Source organism: Nipponia nippon, unplaced genomic scaffold (genome assembly GCF_047370975.1).
Source record: "Nipponia nippon isolate SJK-2023a ecotype South Korea unplaced genomic scaffold, ASM4737097v1 scaffold_22, whole genome shotgun sequence".
Classification (NCBI taxonomy): domain Eukaryota; kingdom Metazoa; phylum Chordata; class Aves; order Pelecaniformes; family Threskiornithidae; genus Nipponia; species Nipponia nippon.
In genome coordinates this window covers 3,605,102-3,629,762 of record NW_028262339.1, presented here as the reverse complement: position 1 = coordinate 3,629,762, position 24,661 = coordinate 3,605,102, and the positions used below count along the sequence as shown (strand labels likewise).

The 24,661-nt window shown below is 40.5% G+C and overlaps 1 protein-coding gene across 3 annotated transcripts in view; it reads right to left on the bottom strand.

Annotated features, from left to right (window-relative positions):
- Positions 1 to 17,350, bottom strand: part of LOC148055436 (protein mono-ADP-ribosyltransferase PARP8-like) — a 161,187-nt gene extending 143,837 nt beyond the window's left edge. For all 3 annotated transcript variants that reach the window (XR_015705363.1, XM_087760400.1, XM_087760401.1), the window contains exons 1-2: positions 13,622 to 17,350; positions 12,715 to 12,769 (exon numbers count right to left, since the gene is read on the bottom strand). Coding sequence is in view for 2 of the 3 variants with exons in the window: in XM_087760400.1 (XP_087616526.1) it covers positions 12,715 to 12,769; positions 13,622 to 13,712 (146 nt within the window). In the remaining variant the exon portion in view is untranslated. The remainder of the gene's footprint in view (positions 1 to 12,714; positions 12,770 to 13,621) is intronic.
- Between the last annotated feature and the right edge of the window lie 7,311 nt (positions 17,351 to 24,661).

Sequence of the window (24,661 nt, the reverse complement as noted above, 5' to 3'; positions counted from 1 at the left end):
GGTTCCTCCAGTGGCTTCAGATCTGTTTTCAGGCCAGAGCAGCCTAATTGTGGGGCTGGAAGTACTGTGGAGTCTCACAGTTGAACATCCTGATATCTTTACCCTGAGGACTAGAGCAGGAATGCACCCTCAAAGTGGATCATACGCTACCAAAGGAAAGGGAACCACTGCCACAAAATAGCTGTATTTTGGAACAAAAGGGCTAGCGTTGATACTTAACGCTTCAAGACTCTGGACAGGAGGCAAGTACCTAAATTCCCTGAGAGTGCATGTCCCAACACAAGCCTGGCAGCTTTTCCTACCAGGCACCTCAGGACATTCCCTCTTCATTTGCTGAGGCTTTGCAAAGCCTCTTCTTGGCAGCCTGCCAGTCCTCCCAGGAGCTGGGTCCCCACACTGGCAGCTCCAATGCACAGGAAACCAGACACAGGGCCAGTTCGTGTTGTCAGACAGGTGCTATAAGAAATTAATAAATTTCATTTCACAGATACTTTGAGAATGGTTCAAAAGGCCAACAAGTATAAGTTTCTCTGATGCAAATGCCTCACTGCATTCTTACTAGCACACTGGCACTTGCTTGGTATGTTCATTCATCTTTACTTTCAATGGAAAATTAAGTTCTTTTAGATTTTATTCTTAAAGGTGAATGTTTTTACCATGCTGTTTATCAAGACACCTCTGCAGGATCATTTGCCATTTTACTAGTGTAACTGTGAAGTAGCTGGTTATGAAATAATGAAAGCTGAAAGTTCACTGACCCAACTTCCCATCATCAACATGAACATATGCTTGTATCAGGAATATAAACATGGCATGTTACATGTTGGAGAATCCTGATGGAAATCTCAGATAAAGTAAAATCCCTCACAAGTTTAATTAATGGATAGTCCCCTGACCATTTATTCTTCTCTCAAAATGCTATTGACCATGACATTGACCATGTGAGATGTTAATGAAAATAATACTAACAAAGGAATTTCTGAGTATCTGAAACCTCTGTAAATAAATATATATTACATATCTAGCTAGATGGCCAGGTGGATACATAGGGTTAAGTTCTTCAAGTGTAAATAAAACCAGTATCATAGCTTCAGCTTTATGCAGATGACTCAAGGCCTCAAGCTGCGCCAGGGGAAGTTTAAGTTGGATATTAGGAAAAACTTCTTCACTGAAAGGGTAGTCAAGTATTGGAACAGGCTGCCCAGGGAAGTGGTTGAGTCCCCATCCCTGGAGGTATTTAAAAGACGGGTAGACGTGGTGCTCGAGGACATGGTATAGTGGTGGACTTGGTAGTGATAGGTTAATGGTTGGACTCGATGATCTTGGGGGTCTTTTCCAACCTTAATGATTCTATGATTCTATGACTGCAGCTACAGGTATTAAGACAGCAAAATACATCAAAGCAATTCAAATTATAAATAGAATTATTTCAAAATGAAATTTGGCCAAACATTAAATGTTTGCCTCAGTTACTCCAATAATATCTAACTGAAATCAGTGGAATATAAAGGCAAAATATGACCATATAAAGGAAATTATACTGCACTTTCTCTTTAGTTAGGCTTATGTCATCTCATCAGTTTACATAGTCTTGAGGTGGAGAGGAACAGGCTAAATATAGAAACCTTTTATGTATTTAATTTCAGTCAAAATACCAATCAGCAGCAAAAGAAAATCTTTATGTAATAATCTCCTGAAACTTATCAAGTACAACAATAAAAACCTCAGCAGTTCTGACCGATTGACTTCAAAATAGAAATAATCTATGCAGGAAAGTCCCAACATCACCCCAGCCCACTCAGCCTTCACCTCACGATTCAAGAATTTTTCACTAGAGTATATCATCTAGTTAATTGTGAGCATATTGCAATCATTAGACATTGAAATCACTGGAGTTTGAGAGGTGTAAAGGATTCTCACTCAGTAGCAGCTAATGTCCCAATCAATGTACTGTTCCAACAAGGAACTTCAAAATACTAGGGGCAGAACAGTTCAACTGTTTTACCTACCTGAACCTTGAATGCATGTCAGTCAGATGCATAAATTATTATTTTTTTAATTTTATTTAGAAATATTAGAATAAGATGTGGTATTGGTCATCCTCAGCCCTTCAAAATAAAATGAAACAAAACCTGGCAATGTATCTCTGAAGGAAATAACACTACCATAATATGTAACATGCCCAGTTTCAACCTCCTGCCAGAATTATTCATTACCATTAAAAATAAATGATAAACAGCTCTTGGAGAAAATATGGAGGTAAACAGATCATGAGAAAACAGATATTTACATTGTGGTTATTGTCTTTTAAAGTATTTTAATTGTAGATGAAAGCAGATGGCAACAAATAACATCTTATCCTGTCTTCAGTATTTAATACACAATCTCTTTAGTAAAGATGCCGTTCCACACACAGCCAGACTGAAGTGAATGCCATTACTTCCATTTTGCAGTGATGTAACTCAGAGCTGAATGCCGACCCATGCTTTTTCTTTTCACCACGCCCTCCAGATTTCTCTTCTATAGTCCTTCATGCAACAGCAGCAACAACAAAAAGGAAACAGCGACCCTCTTCCTGTGACAAGGCTCTGCCGCATTCGGTCACACATTAGCACTCCCCCGAGCAATGGTGCAGAGCCTCTGCCACCCTCCTGGCCATTGTGGCAACTTACCAGGAAACTGAGGGGCAAAACTCATTTGCATGCACATTTAAAAAACGCACACAGATTTGAATCAGAGAAAAAAAAAAGAAAAAAGAGAGTTCTTAATATGGAGCACTACAGATGTATTCAGAGCTATAAAACCTCTGAGAAAGAAGAAAGGACAGAATGCTAAAAAGAAAGCTGACAGCACTTGTCTAAAATCAACATGCATGCACGCACTGGATATGGTCTGAAGCAGCTGCATATGCTGCAGGTTTGTGCACGCTAGATTACTATATAAAATTAGCAACGGAAAAGAAATACTCTCTGCTTAGCTCCTCTCCAGGAGAAAATATTTTATGCTCACCCTGAAGGACTCTGGGAAGCAGAGGCAATGAGAAAAGTCTGTGATCCATCTTCAACTCTTTTTTTTGCAAATTTCACAGATACTAAACTCACAGAATTCCTTCCATTTGCCTGATGATATTTTTGCTGGCAACAAAAGGTTTCCCCCCCATATTATTTCATTAAAGTAGTTATTTATTTTACCTGACCAACTCCCACCAAACACTCCTGTGGAGCTATGCTATCTTTCAGCCTGCCACGAGTCACACTTTTCCTGACATAGGAGGACAGCAGTCATTCGGACACGCATGCTCCGATGGCAGGCTTCCAGGCTCTGCCCTGCAGCCTGCAGTGGGCTGCTGGCGGAGAGCACCAGGGTACCATGCCACTCCACCTGGAGCAGCTTTCTGTCCTGCTCTGAAACCTCTCTGATCAAAGACGGTCACTTCAGGTAGATCCCACATGTGCACATAGGTCTGCTAAAGGCAAGAGAGCTTGCATCTTTGGTAGGCTGATTACTGTGACTCTTCGTACTCTAGAGACCAATACTAAACTAATTTAAAACTTCTGTTGGCCTGAGTTAACAAAACTAGTGTATGCCCAAGGAGATTCTTGCAGAGGTTATGTTCCTCCTGTTGCCACCTAAACATATCCAGTTTCACTCTTCTTGTCATCCACTGATAAAATATGAGTCCTTTTTCAACATATAAGCCTACAAAATCCTACTACTGAAATTTTATGCCAAGCCTAACAAGCCTTGTTCTATAGGATGGTTAAAAGTCTTTATAGCAAAATGATTCTCTAACATTATACATTCTTAAAAGAAAAGAATTAATAAGCTCAGTTTTCAGCTGTAACTCCATTAGAGCTACAACCATGTACGAAAGATTTCATGTAATATTCATAGAACCAAATTAAGCCAGTAGACAACCTTAATTTATATAATTCCCTATCTATAAGGAAAGGCTGTTGATAGTGTCCATAACTGCTGTACTAAGGCATTAACCAAATATATGTTTTCCAGAAGTTTTTAATACTTGAAGGTTATATTTTTTGGTCTGAAGTACTGTAAAACTTTTGTTTTTTATGTTCCCACTGTTTTGTATAAATATATATTGAAATGACCAGATTTCACAATTGTAATCTGGACAAAGTTAATTTAATCTTTTTAGGTGTTTTCACAGAATAGTACCCTTGAAGAAATCACCATTTCTATTTCAACTAATGGCTATATCTACAAAAAGCTCTGAAACCATTCTGGGACTCAGCTTAATACTGATTCTGAGTGAGTGACAGGTAAAGAGGTTTTCATGTGGCCTAGCAAATTACATTCTTAAAAGAGGAGTCTGTGACAACCAGGTTTTCAGATGCTAAGGCTAAAAAGACACAGGAAGAAAAGAATGCTTTTGACAAGTGGCCTTCTATCTGTGCCCTCTGCAACACTAGTGACTTGATAAGAATGCATGAAAGCAAGCTTTTTTCCTTGGATAAATTGCAGCTCTCCCACCATCCAGGAAAGTACTCAAAATGAGAATACATATGCAAAGATGGCAGAAAACAGAACTCTGGTCTTCGTAACTCCCCCCAGGTGAAAAAAATCACCTGGATTGCTGTTCACTAGGAGTAGTCAGGGCCAAATAAAAAATTCATCAGTATTGCTAAGGACCCAAGTGAGCCCCATCACATCAGTGGAATTACTCCAGATTTATACAGCTGTAGTTGAGATCAAGCAGTTGACTATCAGCAAGTACTTTTAGGACAATGAAGTGCTTCCTGGTTTTGACACCTTTATCAACCCCAGGTCCTAATCTGACAGAAGAGCATCCTAATTATTTTCATATCTTGCTGTATGTATGATCATTATGGGGTGAGAACTCCCCATCAAAGATGGATTTTTCAACATTAAGGAAAAAGAATGAGCAAAGCCACAAAAAAACCTAAAATTAAATATTCTATCATTTGCAGAAAAGCTAATGACCTGGAATACCATCTCTAATCCATAGGCTATTTTCTCTACTTGAGAGCAAATGCTGTCTGTCACAAATACCTTATTGGGTAGAAACAAGACAGTTGAACGGTGCAAAGTTATCCTGCCTTCTAGCTTTGCTCTTAAAATATGAAAAAATCTTATCTATAAACATAAAATGGAACATTCATTTAAAGCAACAAGATTTCAAGATGGCAACCTGTAATATATGAGATAAAATGCAGAATGCTACACAGTTTGAAAGGAACTTATTCTTTAATTATATACTTCTTTTTACAAATGGTATATCACCATTTTTTACACTCTCTTTTGGCAAACAGTACATTTCATTACACAGGAGACATGCTGTTGTTCCTTTTATTTCTGATCAATGCCTCGAGGCTGGAAGGAGATGTCCGGAGGGCTTGCTAGTTTCTTTGAGCTTCCTCTTTGCCCTCAGTTCTTTGCTCCAGACAGGCTCCCACTGAGCACCACAGAAGTCTTCCTCAGAAGAGCTTCATCGAAGGGATTCAGATCAATCCTAATTGCCAGGACACGCCACAGTCTTCTACAACAGCCAGGAGAAGCCAAAGCCTTCTACAGGGCTCACGCAGGTACTCTGCCTTGAAGTAAGATACAGAAAGATGCTCAACCTCCAACCTTTACCCAAGACTGGTTTCTCCCTGTTACCTTATGTGAGCATGTGGAAAACCATGACTTAATCCCATGGGATTACATAATGCCAAAAGCATGTATGATGATGTTTAGCCCTTGCAGTAGGGGAACACAATGTCTGACATAAAGCTCCCTGGAGATAACAGGTCCTCCCAGGAGAAGTCTGACTCATAAAAGCTACAATTGTTCCCAGTCCTTAGGCAAGGCTCTTTCCTGCTCTTCCTCCCATATAAATAGGCTGGATGCAATCTTGTGTGACCATACAGAAGGCTATCAAGGGAAGGAGATGTATTTCTGTACCTTGTTTAGTCCCTCGTCTTTCAGTGAGATTTTCTAGCTACTGCTGTACAGGATAGTAGGTTTATCTTTATGAGTCAATTTTACCTTGTTAAAAGGAGTTACTTTTCCTCAGATGAGGCCAGTTCAATGAAACATCTGTAAAAATCTTCACCCTCCTGTAGCAAGGAGGACATTAATTCTTAAGAGCTGTCCTCTTAAGTGGGATTTATTTAATGCCAAGGCAGAATTATAAATTGGACTTTTTTTTTAGATTTACTCACATTTCATCCCTTTCTTAGTTTTAATTGTAACTAAACTGAACTCTCCCAGCAGTTTAAAATTTACTTTCCCTCTAGGTGCTGAAGCTTATTAAAGTAGGTATTTTGACTATGAGTGATTAGACTCTGACTCAAATGAGAATTCATATTCTGCACAGTAAGTAATCCATGGAAAAAATATGCCAACAGGTATCTTCAGCTCTTTATTTATGAGTGATGAAAAATATAGGAAATTATTAGAGACTAACAGGAAAAAACCAAAAATGTCATTAGTCCCAGTACAGAGAACAGTGATCTAAATTAATTTTGTCAGAGTGAACTCCGCTTTCAAATGTATTTGTCTTATCACATTAACACTTTAACAATGACAGCCTACAGTTCTATTTTTAGGTACTTAATATGTTAAAATATGTGATGAAAGCAGAGAAAGAAGAAGATACTGAAAACATTTTCTGTAAAGACATTCAGGCACTCTTCCTAGTGGAGTTCTGCAGGGATCCATCTTGGGGCCAGTGCTCTTCAATATCTTCATAAATGACTTGGATGCAGGACTTGAAGGTTTGCTATCAAAGTTTGCTGATGACACAAAACTGGGAGGAGCCGTTGACACTCTCGAGGGCAGAGAGATCTGGACAAATTAGAGAGCTGGGCAATCACCAACCATATGAAGTTTAACAAGGGCAAGTGCCAAATTTTGCACCTGGGACATGGCAACCCTGGATGTACATACAGACTGGGGAACAAGAGGCTGGAGAGCAGCCCCACAGAGAGGGATCTGGGGGTTCTGGTCGACGGCAAGCTGAACATGAGCCACCAGTGTGCCCTGGCAGCCAGGAGGGCCAACCATGTCCTGGGGTGCATCAAGCACTGTATTGCTAGCCGGTCGAGGGAGGTGATTGTCCCACTCTACTCTGCACTGGTGCGGCCTCCTCTTGAGTACTGTGTGCAGTTTTGGGCACCACAGTACAAAAAGGATACGAAGCTACTAGAGAGTGTCCAGAGGAGAGCCACGAAGATGGTGAAGGGTTTAGAGGGGAAGCCATATGAGGACCGGCTGAAGTCACTTGGTCTGTTCAGCCTGGAGAAGAGGAGACTGAGGGGAGACCTCATTGAGGTCTACAACTTCCTCACAAGGGAAGGAGGAGAGGCAGGTGCTGATCTCTTCTCCCTGATGACCAATGATAGGACCCGAGGGAACGGTAGGAAGATATGCCAGGGGAGGTTTAGGTTGGACATTAGGAAAAGGTTCTTCACCCAAAGGGTAGTGGAGTATTGGAACAAGCTCCCCTGGGAGGTAGTCACAGTACCGAGCCTGACAACATTCAGGAAGCATTTGGACAACACCTTCAGACATATGGTATGATTTTTGGGGTTGTCCTATGCAGGGACAGGAGTTGGACTCAATGATCCTTGTGGGTCCCTTCCAACTCGGGACATTCTATGATTCTATGATTCTATGATTCTATGATTCTATGATTCCCAGCTCTGTGCTGGTGAATCATTCAAACAACACTGCATACATTTGTATGACAAAAACACCTGCATAAAGAATCTGTTGCTTTTTAAAAGTGCTAAGCAATGCACAGTAATACTGAGACCACTATGTGGTGTGGCAGTTCGGCACTTCTGAAAACTAGGCCATTCATTTAAGTGCCGAAAACCACATTTTTCTCACAGAAAGGCAGACATTCACAATTTGAAGGTATTGTTCTTAGTATCAGTACAGTATGCAGCAGAAAGAGGATAGCCACTCACTTCACCAGACTAGAAAGAGATTTCCACAAGTCCATAATATCCCTGAAGTATGTAATTTTTACAAGATGCACTGATGGGGATTGGGTTAATTTCAGACACTGCTGATTTTCTAACAGCAAGGCAAGAAAGCTCTATCAAAAATAAGATAATCAAAAAAAGGCGAGCTCAATGAGACTGTGAGTAGAATGGCGTTGATTTTGCTTTTCACAAACCCTCAACATTGCCTATTTTTTAAAAGTACCCAAGGCTATATTCAACATTACTTCATCTACAGAATCTTTAATGAAGAAATTAAAATCTCAATGCTTTCCATGTTATATCTAAACTAGATTCCTGTCTCATATCACAGATTTCTCTTCCAGAAAATGGTGCTGTCATGGCAAAAATGTTAAGCCCTATTTGATAGGAAAGTTAAAATTGAAAGACGATGTACAACCTTCCAGGTATTCTGAAATAACAATATACAGAGGACTAAGTACAAGCTGTGTATATAGTTTTCATCCCTATCTTACTGTAGTAGAGGTAGATTTTAGGAATGTAATTACATATTTAATAACCTGAACACAAAGTTAAGCGCAGCCATCAGCAACAGAAGATGACCTGTACTCACACCAGCCCTTTCTAAGCTCTGTATAAAAACGATTCCAGCTAAACTAAAACCATTCAGAGCAATGGATTCCATAAAAATTGTTTTCTCCTCTTTTTAAGTCATACTTTCATGGACACTTTCATCTTATGTAAGCCAGCACCGTTTCTAAAAGGAGCAGTCTAGCCTTCTCTTCCCAAACCTTGCACAGCCAGTAAACACATCATTGCCATGCAACAAACCAGACAGAGGAGCTAGGTTAAAACTAACCTATCCAAAAAAGGCTGGTCTTAAAATAAATTATTTTGGAAAGGAAAGAAAAAAAATGAAAATGTTCAGGAAAGTGTTCCATTTTGATATTTTAAGATGGACACATTTTTATGTTTCAGTTTTAAAAATGTTTTTCAATTGTCTCTCTCCTTTTTTGCTACAGTACATATAAATTGAACATAAATTTTCAAATAAAACACATCAATTAGCCCAAAACCATTTTTCTTCACCATTTTTTTGTATTGAAGACTTTCAGTGTTATCAGAGTGACACCAGAATTTTGAAATTATTTACCAAATGGAATCTCTGATGTAGGCAGAGTTTTATTAAATTCATGTAAGTAGCAATAGGGCATACCACTAAAGGGGAAAAAAACATTCTATGTATTTATCATCAAGTGGTTCAAACACCTGGTGGACATAATGCACTAGGACTTTAGACAGTGGTTTTCATCTCTAGCTATAGAAAGCCACAAGCAATTTAGTTACTCTTTCAGTGGCACAACTCCCCAGCTATGAAATATTTCATTGCTACAGTGAGGTGGGAATTAATTCATCAATTTATATGAGGATTTCTGATACTACAATATTAAGCACTATGTATAACCACTTGAATAAAAACAAATAGCCAAATATTCAAAATCAAAACAGCATAAGTTAACGATTTGTCATTATTTTAAGCAAAAATAAACAATTACTTCAGACTAAAATTCAACTTTCCTTGCATCTGCAGAACTGTCATTATTATAATCATTGTGCTCATGCAGGGAAAGCAGAACACAACAGGGAATTTTGCTGACAAAATTAATCTGTGTGTTTAGTTCTTACAGGTCTTACTCAGTTTCTTTACAATATGCTGCAGTATTAGATCTGTTCTCATGCACAGCCTTATTATCACTGTCCCTCACTGCCAATGAGAGTTAAGTACATATTTGAATAAAGAGGTATTTCAGAACTAATATGATGTCCTTGTCCTAGAAAAAAAAAAGGGGTGAGAAAAACACTAAAAAAAAGGAAACTTTTTTCAGGAAAACCAAGCACTGCTTTTATGTAAACCATGTCAAATGACATATAAAGCGAAAACAACTTCAGGGTATCACGCATATCTATTTGAAAGATGACAAATCAGAAGTTCTGTTCAGTCTACAGGGTTTCTGGAGGAGCAATGTTTCATACAGGGGCAGATAACAGGAAAAATGAAATGAGATTCTTTTAAAAAAAAATCTCAACATGTTCACACTGTAATATTATTTTTAGATCCTACAGTAAAAAGCATAAAGAATCCAGCCATTTCTGATATCCTGCCAGATGTAGTTAAAGAACTGTAAATCTTGCACAGTCACAGTACCTGAATGAACACCTCACTTTATAAGAAATCTGTCACCCTACTTATCACTTTCTGACAATGAAATTAAAAATTATTAAATTGATAAACAATCTGCCCCATATTTAGTGCCCACATTATGCACAAAGATGTGCTTCACTAATAAATTTCTAATTAGAACCTTCCCAAAACCAGTAAGCATCTCTGCAGTGTCAAACTCTAATAATTTAGAAGTGAGAACACAGTGCATTAAAAAAAAAAAAAAAGTACAGTCAGAACATGAAATACAGTCCAAAAGGATTAACTGAACTACATAGGTAAAGGATTATTTATGATAATTCGCACAATACAAAAAAAGTGCTGTGATTTGTATTGGTAGCTAGAAAGGTGTGATAACACACCAGTGTTTTGGCTACTGCTGAGCAGTGCTGGCACAGCATCAAGGCTGTCTCTCCAATTTTCCCCCCCCCTCACCAGTAGTCTGGGGGTTTGCAACATCTTGGGAGGGGACATAGCCAGGACAGCTGACCCAAACTGACCAAAGGGATATTCCATACCATATGACATCTGCTTAGCAATAAAAGCTAGGAGAAAGGAGGACGGGAGGGGGGGCATTTGTTATTACAACATTTGTCTTCTGGAGCACCCGCTATGCATACTGAAGCCCTACTTCCCAGGAAGTGGCTGGACATCACCTGCTGATGGGAAGTAGAGAATAAATCTTTTGTTTTCCTTTGCTTCCGCACGCAGTCTTTGCTTTTGCTTTATTAAACTGCCTTTATCTTGACCCATTAGTTTTTTTCCATCTTATTTTCTCCCCCACTGTCCTGCTGAGGAGGGGGAGTGATAAAGCTGCTTGGTGGGCAACTGGCAGCCAGCCAAGGTCAACCCACCACAACTGGAAACCTGACCGAATGCTACGGGTACACGGTACAGCATAGCCACTGCTCAGCAAGCACCTTCTCTAAGAAGAAACCACTAACTCTTCTTCGATGTGAGAAAGAAAAGTTTGGCCCTTAATGGTCAAGGTTTAGGGTTTTCATTTTATGTACTTCACAAGAGAGCTTGCTACCATAAACTTGCCACTCAGTACACCACTGTGTACTAAGAATATTGTAAAACATCTTTCAAAATCAAAATACAAACAAGCAGAGAACATGAAACCCTTCTCTCAAAGCATGCCTTTTAAATGTCCTTAAAATGTCAAAAGGAAAGTGAAATTTGAGTATGCTCTAAGTAACAACCCACTTTTGCCAATTTCTCTAAGCGTAACTTTTATTTCTCAGTGCAGCTTGAATTTTAAAGATCCTGAGACTAGTTTCTAGTCAACAGTTTCCTTAAGCAAATGCTGACCCCAGTTAAAATTCAAGGCTGCAGGATGTAAGGCCATCTTCCGTCTCTCGTAGAAGTGACAACGTTTTGTTTCAACATTTATAAACCAGTTTGTTTTATATCAGTTATGCCCTTAGGCTTTTCACTTTATTCAGCTTGGAAAATGGAAACAATAGACAGGTTTTACTTCCTGATTTCTTGCTGCAATATTTGGTTTAGAAAACAGTGCAAAGTAACTTTCAAATTTGATTGTTTTAATTACATGATAAATAATATTTCTATTAGATAATTTTTACTGTATCAAGCCTTTCAAAATTGTCTTTTAAAACAAGGCCAAAACAAAACATATACTAAAACCCTAAATTAAAGAGTATACTAGAAGCAACCTGAAAATACATCTGATTCTCAGCTACTGGGTGAACTGAACTATTCTACTCCACTGAAAATGATAGTAGTTGTCTTTTCCTTTAGTAGGAAGAGGCAGGGTAGTGAGGTGGGAAAGCATTTTTCTGAACAGTCTCGCAGCCTGGTGACCATCTGGGAGCCTGGTCCTGCAGCCAGGCCCTGAAGCATGCACAGGGGAGAACCGATGGCTGTAGGAGCATTGCCTGCACTGAAAGGTTCACTTGCAAAGAATACAACACTTTAACCTGACGCACCCTGGTAAAGAAAAGCAATCACCAAAGATATCAGATGAACTGTCTGAGGAAAAAAAATTAAAACAAAAAAAACCCTAAGACATCTTGCCAAGTCTAATAAAATTCAGCTAAAAGATAAGAGGGTGACCTAGCACATACTGTAAATACCATGTTAAGTAAAAGGTAACTAAGAGCCAGGGAAACAAAAAGGATGTGTGTTCAAGCTTTTACATATATTTCCTTTTGAAAACAGACAAACACAACAAATGGTGAAATAAAAAAATGTGTACATGCACAATCCAGTTTATAACCAAAAGCTCGTAACCATTTAGAAATAATATTTAAACTACCATTCAATAAAACATCTTTTTAGCCTTAGAAGCTATACAGACATTTCACTTAATGTCTCAGTAGTTTAATTTGGTCAAGCCTCCAACAACTAGGATCACCTTTCTCATCACCTCCCTCAACACTTCCTCCTCAATTTATATTTGCGTGAAGGCAGATGATTTATTGATCCTTCTTGCAAAAGGAAAGGAAACAAAAAAGCCTGCCACGGTATTGAAACACTGCACCTCACTGCCAGCAGGAAATGGAGGGAGTCATTGCTGTAAAAAAAAAGTACCTTTTGGAGCCTCCAACATAGGTGAAGGTAAAGGTGGAGTCTGAGTACCTGAAATCTGAAATACAAAAAGAGCTGCGTTATTACAACTTGTCTTTATTTTGGCTGAAATATCTGAGGTCTTGCAGACCAGCATTCTGCTACCGACACGGGGGGGGGTGGGGGGGTGGGGGGGTGGGGTGGATCAGCATAGAATCAGAGGAAATGAAGCAACTCCCCCCCAGCCCCTCGCAACAAGTGCCCGGTGCTATGGCAACGGCAGGGATTTCCATTGTCAGAAACGGCAACAGGCAGCCACAAACCGGGCTCCTGCGACCGCAAATCACTGCCGGCACCTCCATGTCCCCGCCAAGAAAGCGGCGAAACCCCGGGGTTTTTTTGCACGGAAGGGGGGACGTTTATCGCTTGCCATTTCTCCAGCCCTGAAGCCAGGCGGGCGTGCGGGGATAAAGGCATGCACCGAGGATGACAGGAGCCCGGCCGCCCGGAAAACAGCTGTGTAGCGCCCGCCGAAGCAAAAAGCACCAGGGCTGCGCTCGGCTGGGCTCTCGCCCCAGCAGCTGCGGGCTGCGCCAGGCAGCGGGGGGCACGCACACTCGCACACACCGGCCCAGTTTTGCGTGTGGCCACTGCCACGCTCCCTGCCTCGGGATGCCCCCCCCCCCCCCCCCCCCGCATTCCCAGCCGGCGCCTGGTCTCATCTGCCCTCAAATGCCCTCGGAAGGAGAGGAGGAAGAGGAAGAAGGGGGATGAGGGCAGGCACAAGCCGGCTCGGCGGCGGCCCCCGCTTCCGGGAACGGCGGCGAAGGGCACGGGCACAGCCCGGGCAGCCGCGCAGCGGCGGGGTCTGGGACGGGCGGGCGGCGGCAGCCTCCGCGCCGCCAACCTGGCGCCTTGGAGAGAAACTCACCTGCAAACAGGCAGTCCTTCTCCGCCTTGCACTTTTGGATCACAACGTCAATATCCTTCTGAATCCTCTCTTGTCTTGAACACATCCCCATGAAATAAATCCCAGGGGAAAAAAAAAAGCAGCCTTTATTTCCACCCCACCCCCCGCTCTGCCAGTTTTAATATTCAGTCCGAAAGACGGACCCTGGGGCTGGCGAGCAGGAGTCTCCCCGCGCCCCGGAGGGATCCGCTCGGCCGGCTGGAGGACGGAGGAGGAAGGCGGCGGGAGCCGATGTTGCATGCCCAGATGTGCCCGCCCAGACGTGCCGCCGCTGCCGGCGAATGGCAATTTCCTCACAATAGATCCAGCGGAGGGTGGCGACGGCGACACAGGATCCCCACACACCCCCCACCCTCTAGGCTTTTGGGGGTTGGTTGGCTGGTTTGGTCTTTTTTTGGAAGGAAAAAAAAAAATAAAGGGGGGGAGGGGGGCAAGCCGACCCGGCCGCTCACATCCCTGCCCCTCCCGCCAGCAGCGGCGATCGCCGCGCAGCAACAGCGCGGAGAGCCGGCGGCGCCCGCACCCGGTCCCTGGCGGCGCGGCGGGGCCGGCGCTGCTGCAGCGACGCCGAACCGCAGACCCTCCCCTCGCTCCCGGCCCCGGGAGGAGGCAGCGCGGGGGAAGGAAGAGGCGGATGCACAGAGCCGTGCGGGCAGCCTGTGAGGCGGAGGCTCAATGGCCCCGGCCCCGCTGCCGGCCCTCGCCTCCTCCCCCCGCCCCGGCCCCGGGCATAGGCTTTCGCCTCCTCCCGAGCAGCGGAGAAATGCAAATGGCAAGTGATCTAGGCGGCGGGGCGGCTCCCAGGCCGGCACCGGGGAGGAAGCGGGCAGCGCCGTGCTGCGCAAGGCCGGCGGCGGCGGGGCACGGGGGAGGGGGGCACTTCCCAGACGGGCAGGGCCCCACGGGGCCCGGCAGCAGAGGCAGCTCGCCCTTTGTCCCGGGGGGGGGACGCCGTCTGGCTCCCAGCGGGGCGGGCGCTGCGGGCGGCCCCCTGCGGCTCTCCCCCGCCGCAGCTCCCCTTCCGCCTGCGTCCGCGCCCTTCCACCCCCACAGCGGGTGCGCTTCTACCCGCCACTGAGGGCGGGCGTCGGCAAGCGGCACCCCGGCCCCACCGCGGGCAGAGCTCCTCTGCCTGGCCCTTCCCCGGGCAGGAAAATCGGGCAGCCCACCCTTATCAGAGTGCCATCCCCTGCCTGCCTCCGCATCCGTCCTATCGACGGGGACGCGTGCCCATTGAAACAATAAACAGAGAATTAACGTGTTTATAATCCGTCTCTAACCACCGGGATTTTTAATCACGCACCTCTCCCGTCAGTCTTCAGCAAACCTGTCTCTCAAACCTAAGGGCTTCGGGAGAGGACTCGGGCTGTCTGTACAGTGCCTAGCAGTCAGCACTAATCCAGGCTAGAGGCTTTGGGCACTAATGGAATACAAATAATGACCGTAAAACGGGTGTGAACACAGTGGAAACAGATTTGATTAAAAATTCAAAAGAATATTCATAAAATTCATTTTTTATGTATTCACCCAAATCTAAACAGCTCCCATGGATTATTCATTATTGACCCCAATAGTGTTTTTTCATTAAGCAAGTCTGTATTAATCATGTATTGTTGATTTCAAACACAGGGAAGAAACACAATCGTTATTTTGTTATTTGTTCTTAAGTGGAAATAGCTAAAAAAGTGAGGTTAAACAGATTCCATATTTATTCCTATCTTGAAAAGATTTTGTGTCTGAAGGAGGGAACAGAAGGGAAATTATAAGAAAAAGCAGGTAGTGTTTAAAGAGAACAAAAATCCATCATGTGATATAACTCTCTGCCTCTAAGAAAATAATTTATCTTTGAAGGGGGACTTCCAGACTACTTTTCAGTGCTGTTCACTAAATTCTCTTCTACTGCGGTAAGACTTTTCCAAGGTAGGATACAGAACTTGTCACTGTAGTCAGAAATACCGTGTAATACAGTAAAACTGTCATTCTGTCAAGTTATGCCAGCTTGGTCAACGAGTGATGCTTTTCTAGAGTTTTTTCTAGCTATTCAAGCTAGGACATCAGCAGCCATGCTTGCTGCCTTCCCCTTAATCATAGTTAGAAGATGTAACAGAACTTGATTTATTCTGGTGGGGTTTTGGTCCTGAACCTTGTAGAGAAAGGTCTCTGTTATCCTTCCCATGTGGATCGGGAAGGGGGGAAGGTTATTAGATAGTTACAGGATATTTATGCTGACAATTCTGCTCACAGCTTATTCTGACCACAGGGTTCTTTTCAGTGTCATGTCAGTTAACACAATTCTTGACTGCCTTTTTAAGCCTTAGACTATTTTCATGGACTTGGTAACAGTGAATTAAAAAGTCATCCACAAAGAAACACTACTGTCTTCAGGAAAACTAATATGGTTGGTATCTGGTTTCACAGCATCAACTGAATAGAACAAGAAGTCTGGGAATATGGTTGGTTATTTATTCCATTTATTATTATTTATTGTAAGTGGCTCTTAAATTTCTAGATTCCAATTTGGCCCTTGATTTATCTGATGACTCTAGTACTGTTATAGCAGGAATGGTTGATTTCAGTGAGGAAAAGTTAGATTATATATTGAGGTTATTCTAGTGATTAAAATACTGAAAATGGAAGTGGTAGAAAATCAAGGTGAATCTTTAGAGTTAGAGTTGATCCTTAAATTTGTACAGATTGACAAGCTGCTGACATTGCTGATATCCAAGTACCCTAAGCATTATTGCAACAGTGTCCATATGCGTGCTGTAATCCCTATAATGATGTAAATTATACCACCCTCTTGAAGAAACTTTCTGAAGAGTTTTACAAGTAATTTCATGAATGATAGGACAGTTGGTCTTGGAAGTAATGGTCTTGGCTCAAGGGAATTCAATGTATGTCTTTCCAATTGCTTTCTCAGTCTTGAAAATCAGCTCATGTCATTTCTAGTTTTGTCTCAAGTTCAGCTCAGCTCAGTTAGATTGTACTGAACTGATTACCCCAATTAAGTAAAAAAGAAACAAAAATAACTTTTATGTTTGTATTCCTGGGAACTTGATAACATTTACAGAGGTGTAAATCAGGTAAAAAGAAATTGAAATCTGTGGAGTTACATGATTATAAAATTTACGTGAGAAGTTTCGCTCAAAATGTAATGGGCAAACTATCTAAAGAGATAGAAACAACACAGTGAATGTGTTTCAATAATATGTGAGCAATGACTGAGAAAGTTATTGAGGAAATGCACAGATCAGCCAATTTCTGCTCATTCTGGTCAGCCGATTTCTGCCTCCTTTAGACTAAGCAGATTTTTTTCATTTTATGCAGAGAAAAAAAAACTTTCCACCTATTAGTAAAGCTGTTAGAAATGTTTCAGTAAGCATCAGGGCACCCTGTTCTGTCCCAAAGTATTTTCTTTATATATTTTTCTAAACATGTTCCTCTTTGTCATGGCTTTAACCCCAGCCGGCAACTAAGCACCACACAGCCGCTCGCTCACTCCTCCCACAATGGGATGGGGGAGAGAATCGGAAGAGTAAAAGTGAGAAAACTCGTGGGTTGAGATAAAGACAGTTTAATAGGTAAAGCAAAAGCTGTGCATGCAAGCAAAGCAAAGCAAGGAATTCATTCACTACTTCCCGTTGGCAGGCAGGTGTTCAGCCATCCCCAGGAAAGCAGGGCTCCATCACGCGTAACGGTTACTTGGGAAGACAAACGCCATAACTCTGAACATCCCCCCCTCCTTCTTCTTCCCCCAGCTTTATTTACTGAGCATGATGTCATATGGTATGGAATAGCCCTTTGGCCAGTCTGGGTCAGCTGTCCTGGCTGTGCTCCCTCCCAGCTTCTTGTGCACCTGGCAGAGCATGGGAGGCTGAAAAGTCCTTGCATAGTATAAACACTACTTAGCAACAACTAAAACATCAGTGTGTTATCAACATTATTCTCATCCTAAATCCAAAACACAGCACTATACCAGCTACTAAGAAAATTATCCCAGCTGAAACCAGGATACTCTTCATATAAACACATATTAGAAGTCTTAAGAAAAATAAAAAATATGCAGACTTGCCATTGAAGGGAATATACAGAACTCAGGGCAATGAGATAATTTGGCAGATATCCTATATTTCTAATATGGGAGAGCGTTCAAAAGGGCAGAAAGAGGGAAAAGAATCCAAACCCCTCCAAAACACAAAACTGCCATCAACCCTCCAAAACAATTAAAAAACCCTGTCTCCACTTTTACATGCCCCAGACAAAACTCTAGTACAAAACAAACTAAAACTCTGCTTTTTATCCAATTTCAAGCACTATTTGCCAGTCACCAATACAGCAAAGCTCATTGATGTCTGTAGACAGTGAGCTCTCGGAGGTGGAACATTTAAAGGATCAATACCATTCCACTCTTACAGCACAAAGCACAATGCTACCCTTCCAGTAAACTTCTTCAAAATGACACAGTCATTTCTAAATGACACTGTGGCATTAAAGTCTGAAAACATAAGCACTAAGTTGTGAGAGATGTAGGATCAACACTTAGTTGTTCCCACCAACAGAGAAGTGACACAAAGCATAAAAAAATACTTGGCTTTAAACTTTAGTATGATTTTTACCCGAACTCTATTGTTAGCAGCTGTAATCTAATATTCTGATGTAAGATAATATTCAAGTAAATACTCTGAGTTTATAGTTAATTTTCTTTAAGCCTGTTCCAGTTTTAGACAGATTTCAAGGCAGCTGTTTTCTACACCACTGCTCTTAGTTGTCCTTCCAAGTAGTCATTGCCACTCTATGTAGCCACAATCCTTAGCCAAAGCAGTCCATAAAAGACACTCAAATCATGGTGAAGTTATAAAATTTTTAAATGGGTGTTAATAGATTGGCTTATTTGGGTCATCACTGTAAGTCTGTGATGACTTGGATTAAAAACACACTAGCATGGTGGACCTATCATGATTTAAGAGTGAATTTCACTGTGAATAAAGCATCTGAACTGATTTTTTGAGTGGGTTAGCACTGGTCCATTGATAAAAAGCCATAGCTTTTAAAAAAAGCATGCCAGTTAAAATGGAATTAATAACATGACTTAAAATACTGCTTAATAGTTAATAAAAGCTTTAAATATTTTTGTGTGATAAAAAATGAAGTAATGACTTAGATTACAATATGAAACAACAGCTTAAACTATCATCTGTCCAATCCACCATAAGTTTTTAAAAATTATTTTAAGCCTTCTCATCTAGCCTGGGGGGGGAACCTTCAGCTAGCATATTTTAACATTATGTATTTTATTTGCTTTTTTTTGGAATAGCAGTGGAGGAAGAAAAAATAAAAGCATTGAAGTGATGTACCAGAGGACCAAGGCTTTTTTTTTTTTCTTCAATTCAGTGTTGAAATTTCCAAAGTGACTGTATTTTTTTTTCTTAAAAAAAAAAACAATAACATATTAAACAGCAGTAGTAGTCACCTCAAACAAAGCAAAAGGATGTACAGGTGCTACACGCAGATGTGTGGGTTGCTATGACAGTTCTAACTTTCCATCAAAGACCAAGTACTCATCCTTCCAGATGTCACTGAAGCCCACAATAGCTAAGCCTATGGCTGCTGGCATGATAAATGCCCTCAGCAGTGTTCAATAAATAATGCAGAGTCCCAAATGACGCCACAATTTATTGTAACTCTTAGCATTACACTTTCTAATGATGGTTTTAACTTGTTCTTGTTTTTCCTCCTTCACTAATGTTATCTCATCTTTCAGTCTCTACCCATTACCCTCATTTCTCCTATTACCTGGCAAATTTCTCAATTGCTGAGCAAATGCATGGTTAAAAAAAAACCCTTAAAACAAAGCTCCTCTGTTGCCTATATCCAGGCTGCAATTTCTTAATTGCAAACAGTCATGCCAGAAAGTACTCAAACTGTAAAATACTTACCTTGCTAAAGATATTCCATTTAGTCCATTTTCTGCAACAGTAAATATGATTCACCATGTTACCATCTGTTATCAGGTACTGATGCTTTCCTGCTATAACAACCTCCATTGTAGCCAACCTGTGCATGATCTCAACTAAGAATTTGTAATCCAAAATTAAAAGGAACTGCCAAGTACTCTCAGTTTAGCTGAAATTGATAGGGTGGGAAGCACTCAGTACCTTGCAAGATTAGCCCTTAGAAACTGAGTACTAATTCCATCAGTAGACCATGTCTCATACTGCAAGTGGTCGGGTACTGTTTTGATCTCTGACCTAACTCTAAATGAGAGGCCAAGAAAGAGGGAAAATTAGCACACACAGAGTTTTATGCTGCTGCAACTACACTGTTTCCTGTACCCAAGCAAACTCATTTAGCGTTTGCTCAGCTATTGCTGCACAACCAACTGTGTTTAACCCCACAGATGTAATTAGATTTGGGTGCCTGCATTTGTTCCCTTCAGAAGATTGGGACCAGGGGTTAATGCAATGTTCAGTCAGTCTTCTTAAACCAAAGCACTCTTTAATCTTAAAGAACTAAACATAAAAGAAAGTGACATTTACAATAATTAATGAGTATATGCAACTGTCTCATCTAACTCTTACCAAAAGCATCCCAAGCTTGCATACAACAGTCTAACTTTCAGACTCCATACAGATGTCTTCTTTAGTCACTTTCCCACAGTCTCCTGTCCAGTGCGCCTATGGCTAAGAAAAGGGTTTTAGCATTTTAGCTGTTTATAGGCTGTATTTTATGGCTGTTTCTCATCTGGTAAAACAGCTGTGTAACCTGGCAGGAGCCAGAGTAGGTTTTTTTCTTTATAAATAATAGCTCAGGCATCATATTTAACATTAAACTCATACAAGGGAGTACATTGTATGTGTTTTTGCTTTTTTCTTTAGCTGCTAGGAAACCCAGCCAAATGTGTACAGTGTACAGTATTCATTCCATTGACCATATCTTTTGGTATGATAATTTGTTTGCAAGCCATGTTCATGATTACTACAAGTCGACCCGTTCCCTGGTTTCCCTGTTATCTTAACCCTGAGGTACAATGTGAGCCAACAGTATCCAGAATGCAGAAGTCACTATTAAAAACTAAATAACGCCATAACCTAAACTAGTAAAAATCTGCAGTTTTTGCTATACCCCAAACAGACTGGAACAATTAAAAAATTCTTAGGCAAAAAGGCTGTGGAGTTATAAGTCAAAACCACCAAAGTATTTGGAGAAACAAATCCACTCCCTTTTATATATTTGAGGCACTTGGTACAGTTTAAGTACAAAATCATGCTTACCACGTATAAAGTAGATATGTCTTTTTCCTTTTAAAACCATGTGCTGACTTCAGAAGGTTTTTCAGTAGATGACCAGCCTAAGATGTCCAGTGGTGAGACTGCTGGCTGTCTACAAGATAGGAAATGGGTGAAACAGAAGAAGTGGCAATGAAACAAAACCTGACATCCCTCAAAGACATATATATCAAATGCAAAAGAAAGGGTGCAATGTTTACAAGAAAAAGATCTGTCAGAGGTAAATCTACAGTTTGGTGGGGGGAAAGGAAGGGAGGAAGGGGAGAAAAAAGCTAGAGGAGTTAATAAAAAAAATCCAGAAATAACTGGGAGAAAAGGAGTAAGATTGCTTTTACTTGGCAGAGAAGAAATATTTAAGTACTTCACTTGATTTTTTTAAAGGAGATCATGTCAGCATTCTCGCTTCTTATTAAAAAATAATGTCCATGGGTATTAAAAATTAATATTGAAGACCAAGCCTTCATTGCAGAAATTCTGAATTCAGTTAGACCTTGCTTTTGCAAATCACATCTAAGCTTTCAGCTTGAGTAGTCCCATTGATGTGAACAAGACAAGTTGTGAATTAAAATGAAACAATTTTAATTAGTTTTTAAACACAGGTCTTAGTTGTGCCACATCCATACTTACTCTGATTTTTAAACCCCATATATTTGTGTGCAGCATATAAAAAAGTGGCATTTTCTGTAAGCCTAGTGAAGCTCTGCCTATTCTGATAATATTATTTCTATATATTTCTAAACATATTATTTAAATGAATACTAAAAGCAAGTCTCTTTAAATACAATATATTCTTGAAAAGGATATAAAAATAATTTACTGTCACTGTTGAAAAGATTCATAAATGCCATTGTGAGGAAGGAGGTTGGGCTATGCCCATTAATGAAGCAATGCCTATATGGTATAAGGGTTTGAACATTCACAATGCTATCTACCTTCTCAGTTCCTTCTCTGATATACAAAACACGCAATAAGACCAAGGTTATAACCTAAAAGTAAAGTAAAGATACCCTCTTGAAGGCAATTCCTCTACCTTAGCCCAGAGGGGGGCATATTACTTCAAAACCACAAAATTAATGAGGAAAAAAATGCAAAAAAAGTTTCTGGATTAAGTGTGTTTTTCAGATCTTCTATGTGACCTTTTTCTCTTTCCTCTTCTTCCTCAATTCTGCTTTTATTTTTCTCTGAAATGAGATCTGGGCTGCCAGCAGTGAAGTAACCCATTTTACAAATCCTGCTGGAGCCCCATCTGTTTTGGTTGAACTTTGTATTTATTTTGTCCCATCTAACACCCATAAACACTAATTCAATATATTATAAAATGTAGATGAACTGTCTTGTGACTGATAAGATTGTTTTACAAGGCTTACAGTGTGTTTATACTAAAACTTGTGTTTTATGAGACCAATTTCTTCTAACATTCACAACGTACATAAAATATATACTTGTGTAAACAGACTAACTCAATTAGTCTGTGGCAATAGTATAGAAAAACAGCCACAATTGAAACTAGCTCATTATTACGGATTTCTAGATGTAAACTTTAGTTATTACATATTTTTATATAGCATTTTACATTTGATGCTTTCCTTTTTTTCTTTCAAAATGGTGAAAACCATGAGGCTAACATAAATCTTTAAAAAATTTTCAAAGTTGAAAAGAAATTTCCAGTAAAATAATTAGTTGATAGTGCTTCAACAAACTTTTCTTTATACATTTGCTGTTCCCAAAAATCAATTATTAATATGTCCATCATTGTCTTTAAACTATTTTTATAGATAAACAGTTTTATAGATGCTCTGTAAGGTTTTGGTGTGCAAAACAGTGATAAAATGTTACATAAGGAGATTTATCTTAGCTCTTGTGTCTTGGTGGGTTTTTATTCAGCTACAGACAGTTCTATACTATAAACCCTATTTTTATTTTTTTATTAAATTAATTTTTCATCTTCCTACATAATTATCTAAATTCTGTAAACTACACAGATATAGCTCTTGGCACAATATTTCATACTGACAAGAGAATGCTGAAAGAGAAATGTGGCTGGATAAACTCCTAAAATACTCAGCACTGATTTATGCATTTTGGTAAACTCAGTCACAAGAACAGATGTAGGTAAATAATAGGAAAAATTATTCATGGAGACATTTACAAATCCCTTACAATTTGGCTATCGTCCCACCCCTTATACTTGCTTGTTTTAAAAAATATTCAGCAGGATTGTTTTATTGGATGATGTCAATATTCAGACATGATAATTCTTGTACCAATATTAGTAATTACATGTGAGCCAGAAAATTATTTTCTTCTGTTTGCATGGTCAAGAAAGAAACAATATTATGTAACATAATTCCAACACATATCATAAAGTATTGTAATTGATTAAAGATATGATTAGAGCGAACAGTTCTCAAGCAATACAGTACTTGATAGCTGTTCACATAAAGGTGTTTAAATAATGAAGAAGTGATAAATACGTTCATAAAAATGACAGGGCAAAGGTCTTCAGCATTCTGAGGTCCTTTCAACTGGGACTTCTGCTGTTGAATCAAAGAAAAAGGAAAATCATATTTGGTTTGTATCAAGCTAAACTTATTTTTGTCATCTCTTTTTTGTCATAGAAATAGGAGATAGAGAAGTTCTGGTCCATTTAACACAAAATTATTCTTTTCAGCCTGAAACAAAAAGTTTCATTTTGGGACACTCATTTTAGGAAAAACAAGAAGTCATAAAACTGCACTATGACTAAACATCCTTTTATTCTATAGCTTACAAGGCCTGAGGAGACCTCATGTCGTTTGTCACATCTTGGCCTCTCGACATTTATTGAAGTATTTTACAGAAGGTGAAACAGCTTCAACAAGAGCACCCTGCTCCAAAAAATTCCTCCAGCTTCTAGCTAGAATACTTGGTAGAATCCAGGTTTGGTTTTGTTCCTGCCTTGAGTGGAAAAGAGCTTTTATTTGAGCTGCACGTGAAGGGAGAAGCAATGAACCTTCAGCTCCGTTGTTTGAACAGTCACTCAGGAGGATTCCAGGCCCTTGCTCAATGTACTTTTGGTTTAGACAAAGAGAAACAGCTTTACAAACACAGAGCAAGAGCACTTGTCTGAGAGCAGTGTATTTATGGCACTCTGTTCATAAGTGTAAGATCTAAGTCTCCTGAAGAGGAAGGAATTCAGTTCAACTTTCCCATATCTTGAGTGAATGCACTAGCCACATTACTCAGTGAAGGAAAAGATTGTGAATGAAGGCCAGCAATGTGCCCTTGCAGCCAAGAAGGCCAATGGTATCCTGGGGTGCATTAGGAAGAGTGTGGCTAGCAGGTCGAGGGAGGTTATCCTCCCCCTATACTCTGCCCTGATGAGGCTACATCTGGAGTACTGTGTCCAGTTCTGGGGTCCCCAGTTCAAGAAAGACAAGGAACTACTGGAGACAGTCCAGTGGAGGGCTACAAAGATGATTAGGGGACTGGAGCATCTCTCATGAGGAAAGGCTGAGAGAACTGGGTCTGTTTAGCCTGGAGGAGAAAGAGGGGATCTTATCAACGCTTACAAATATCTTAAGGGCAGGTGTCAGGAGGATGGGGCCAGACTCTTTTCAGTGGCAACAGGATAAGGAGCAACGGGCACAAACTGAAACACAGGAAGTTCCATCTGAATATAAGGAAAAACTTCTTCACTTTGAGGGTGACAGAGCACTGGAACAGGCTGCCCAGA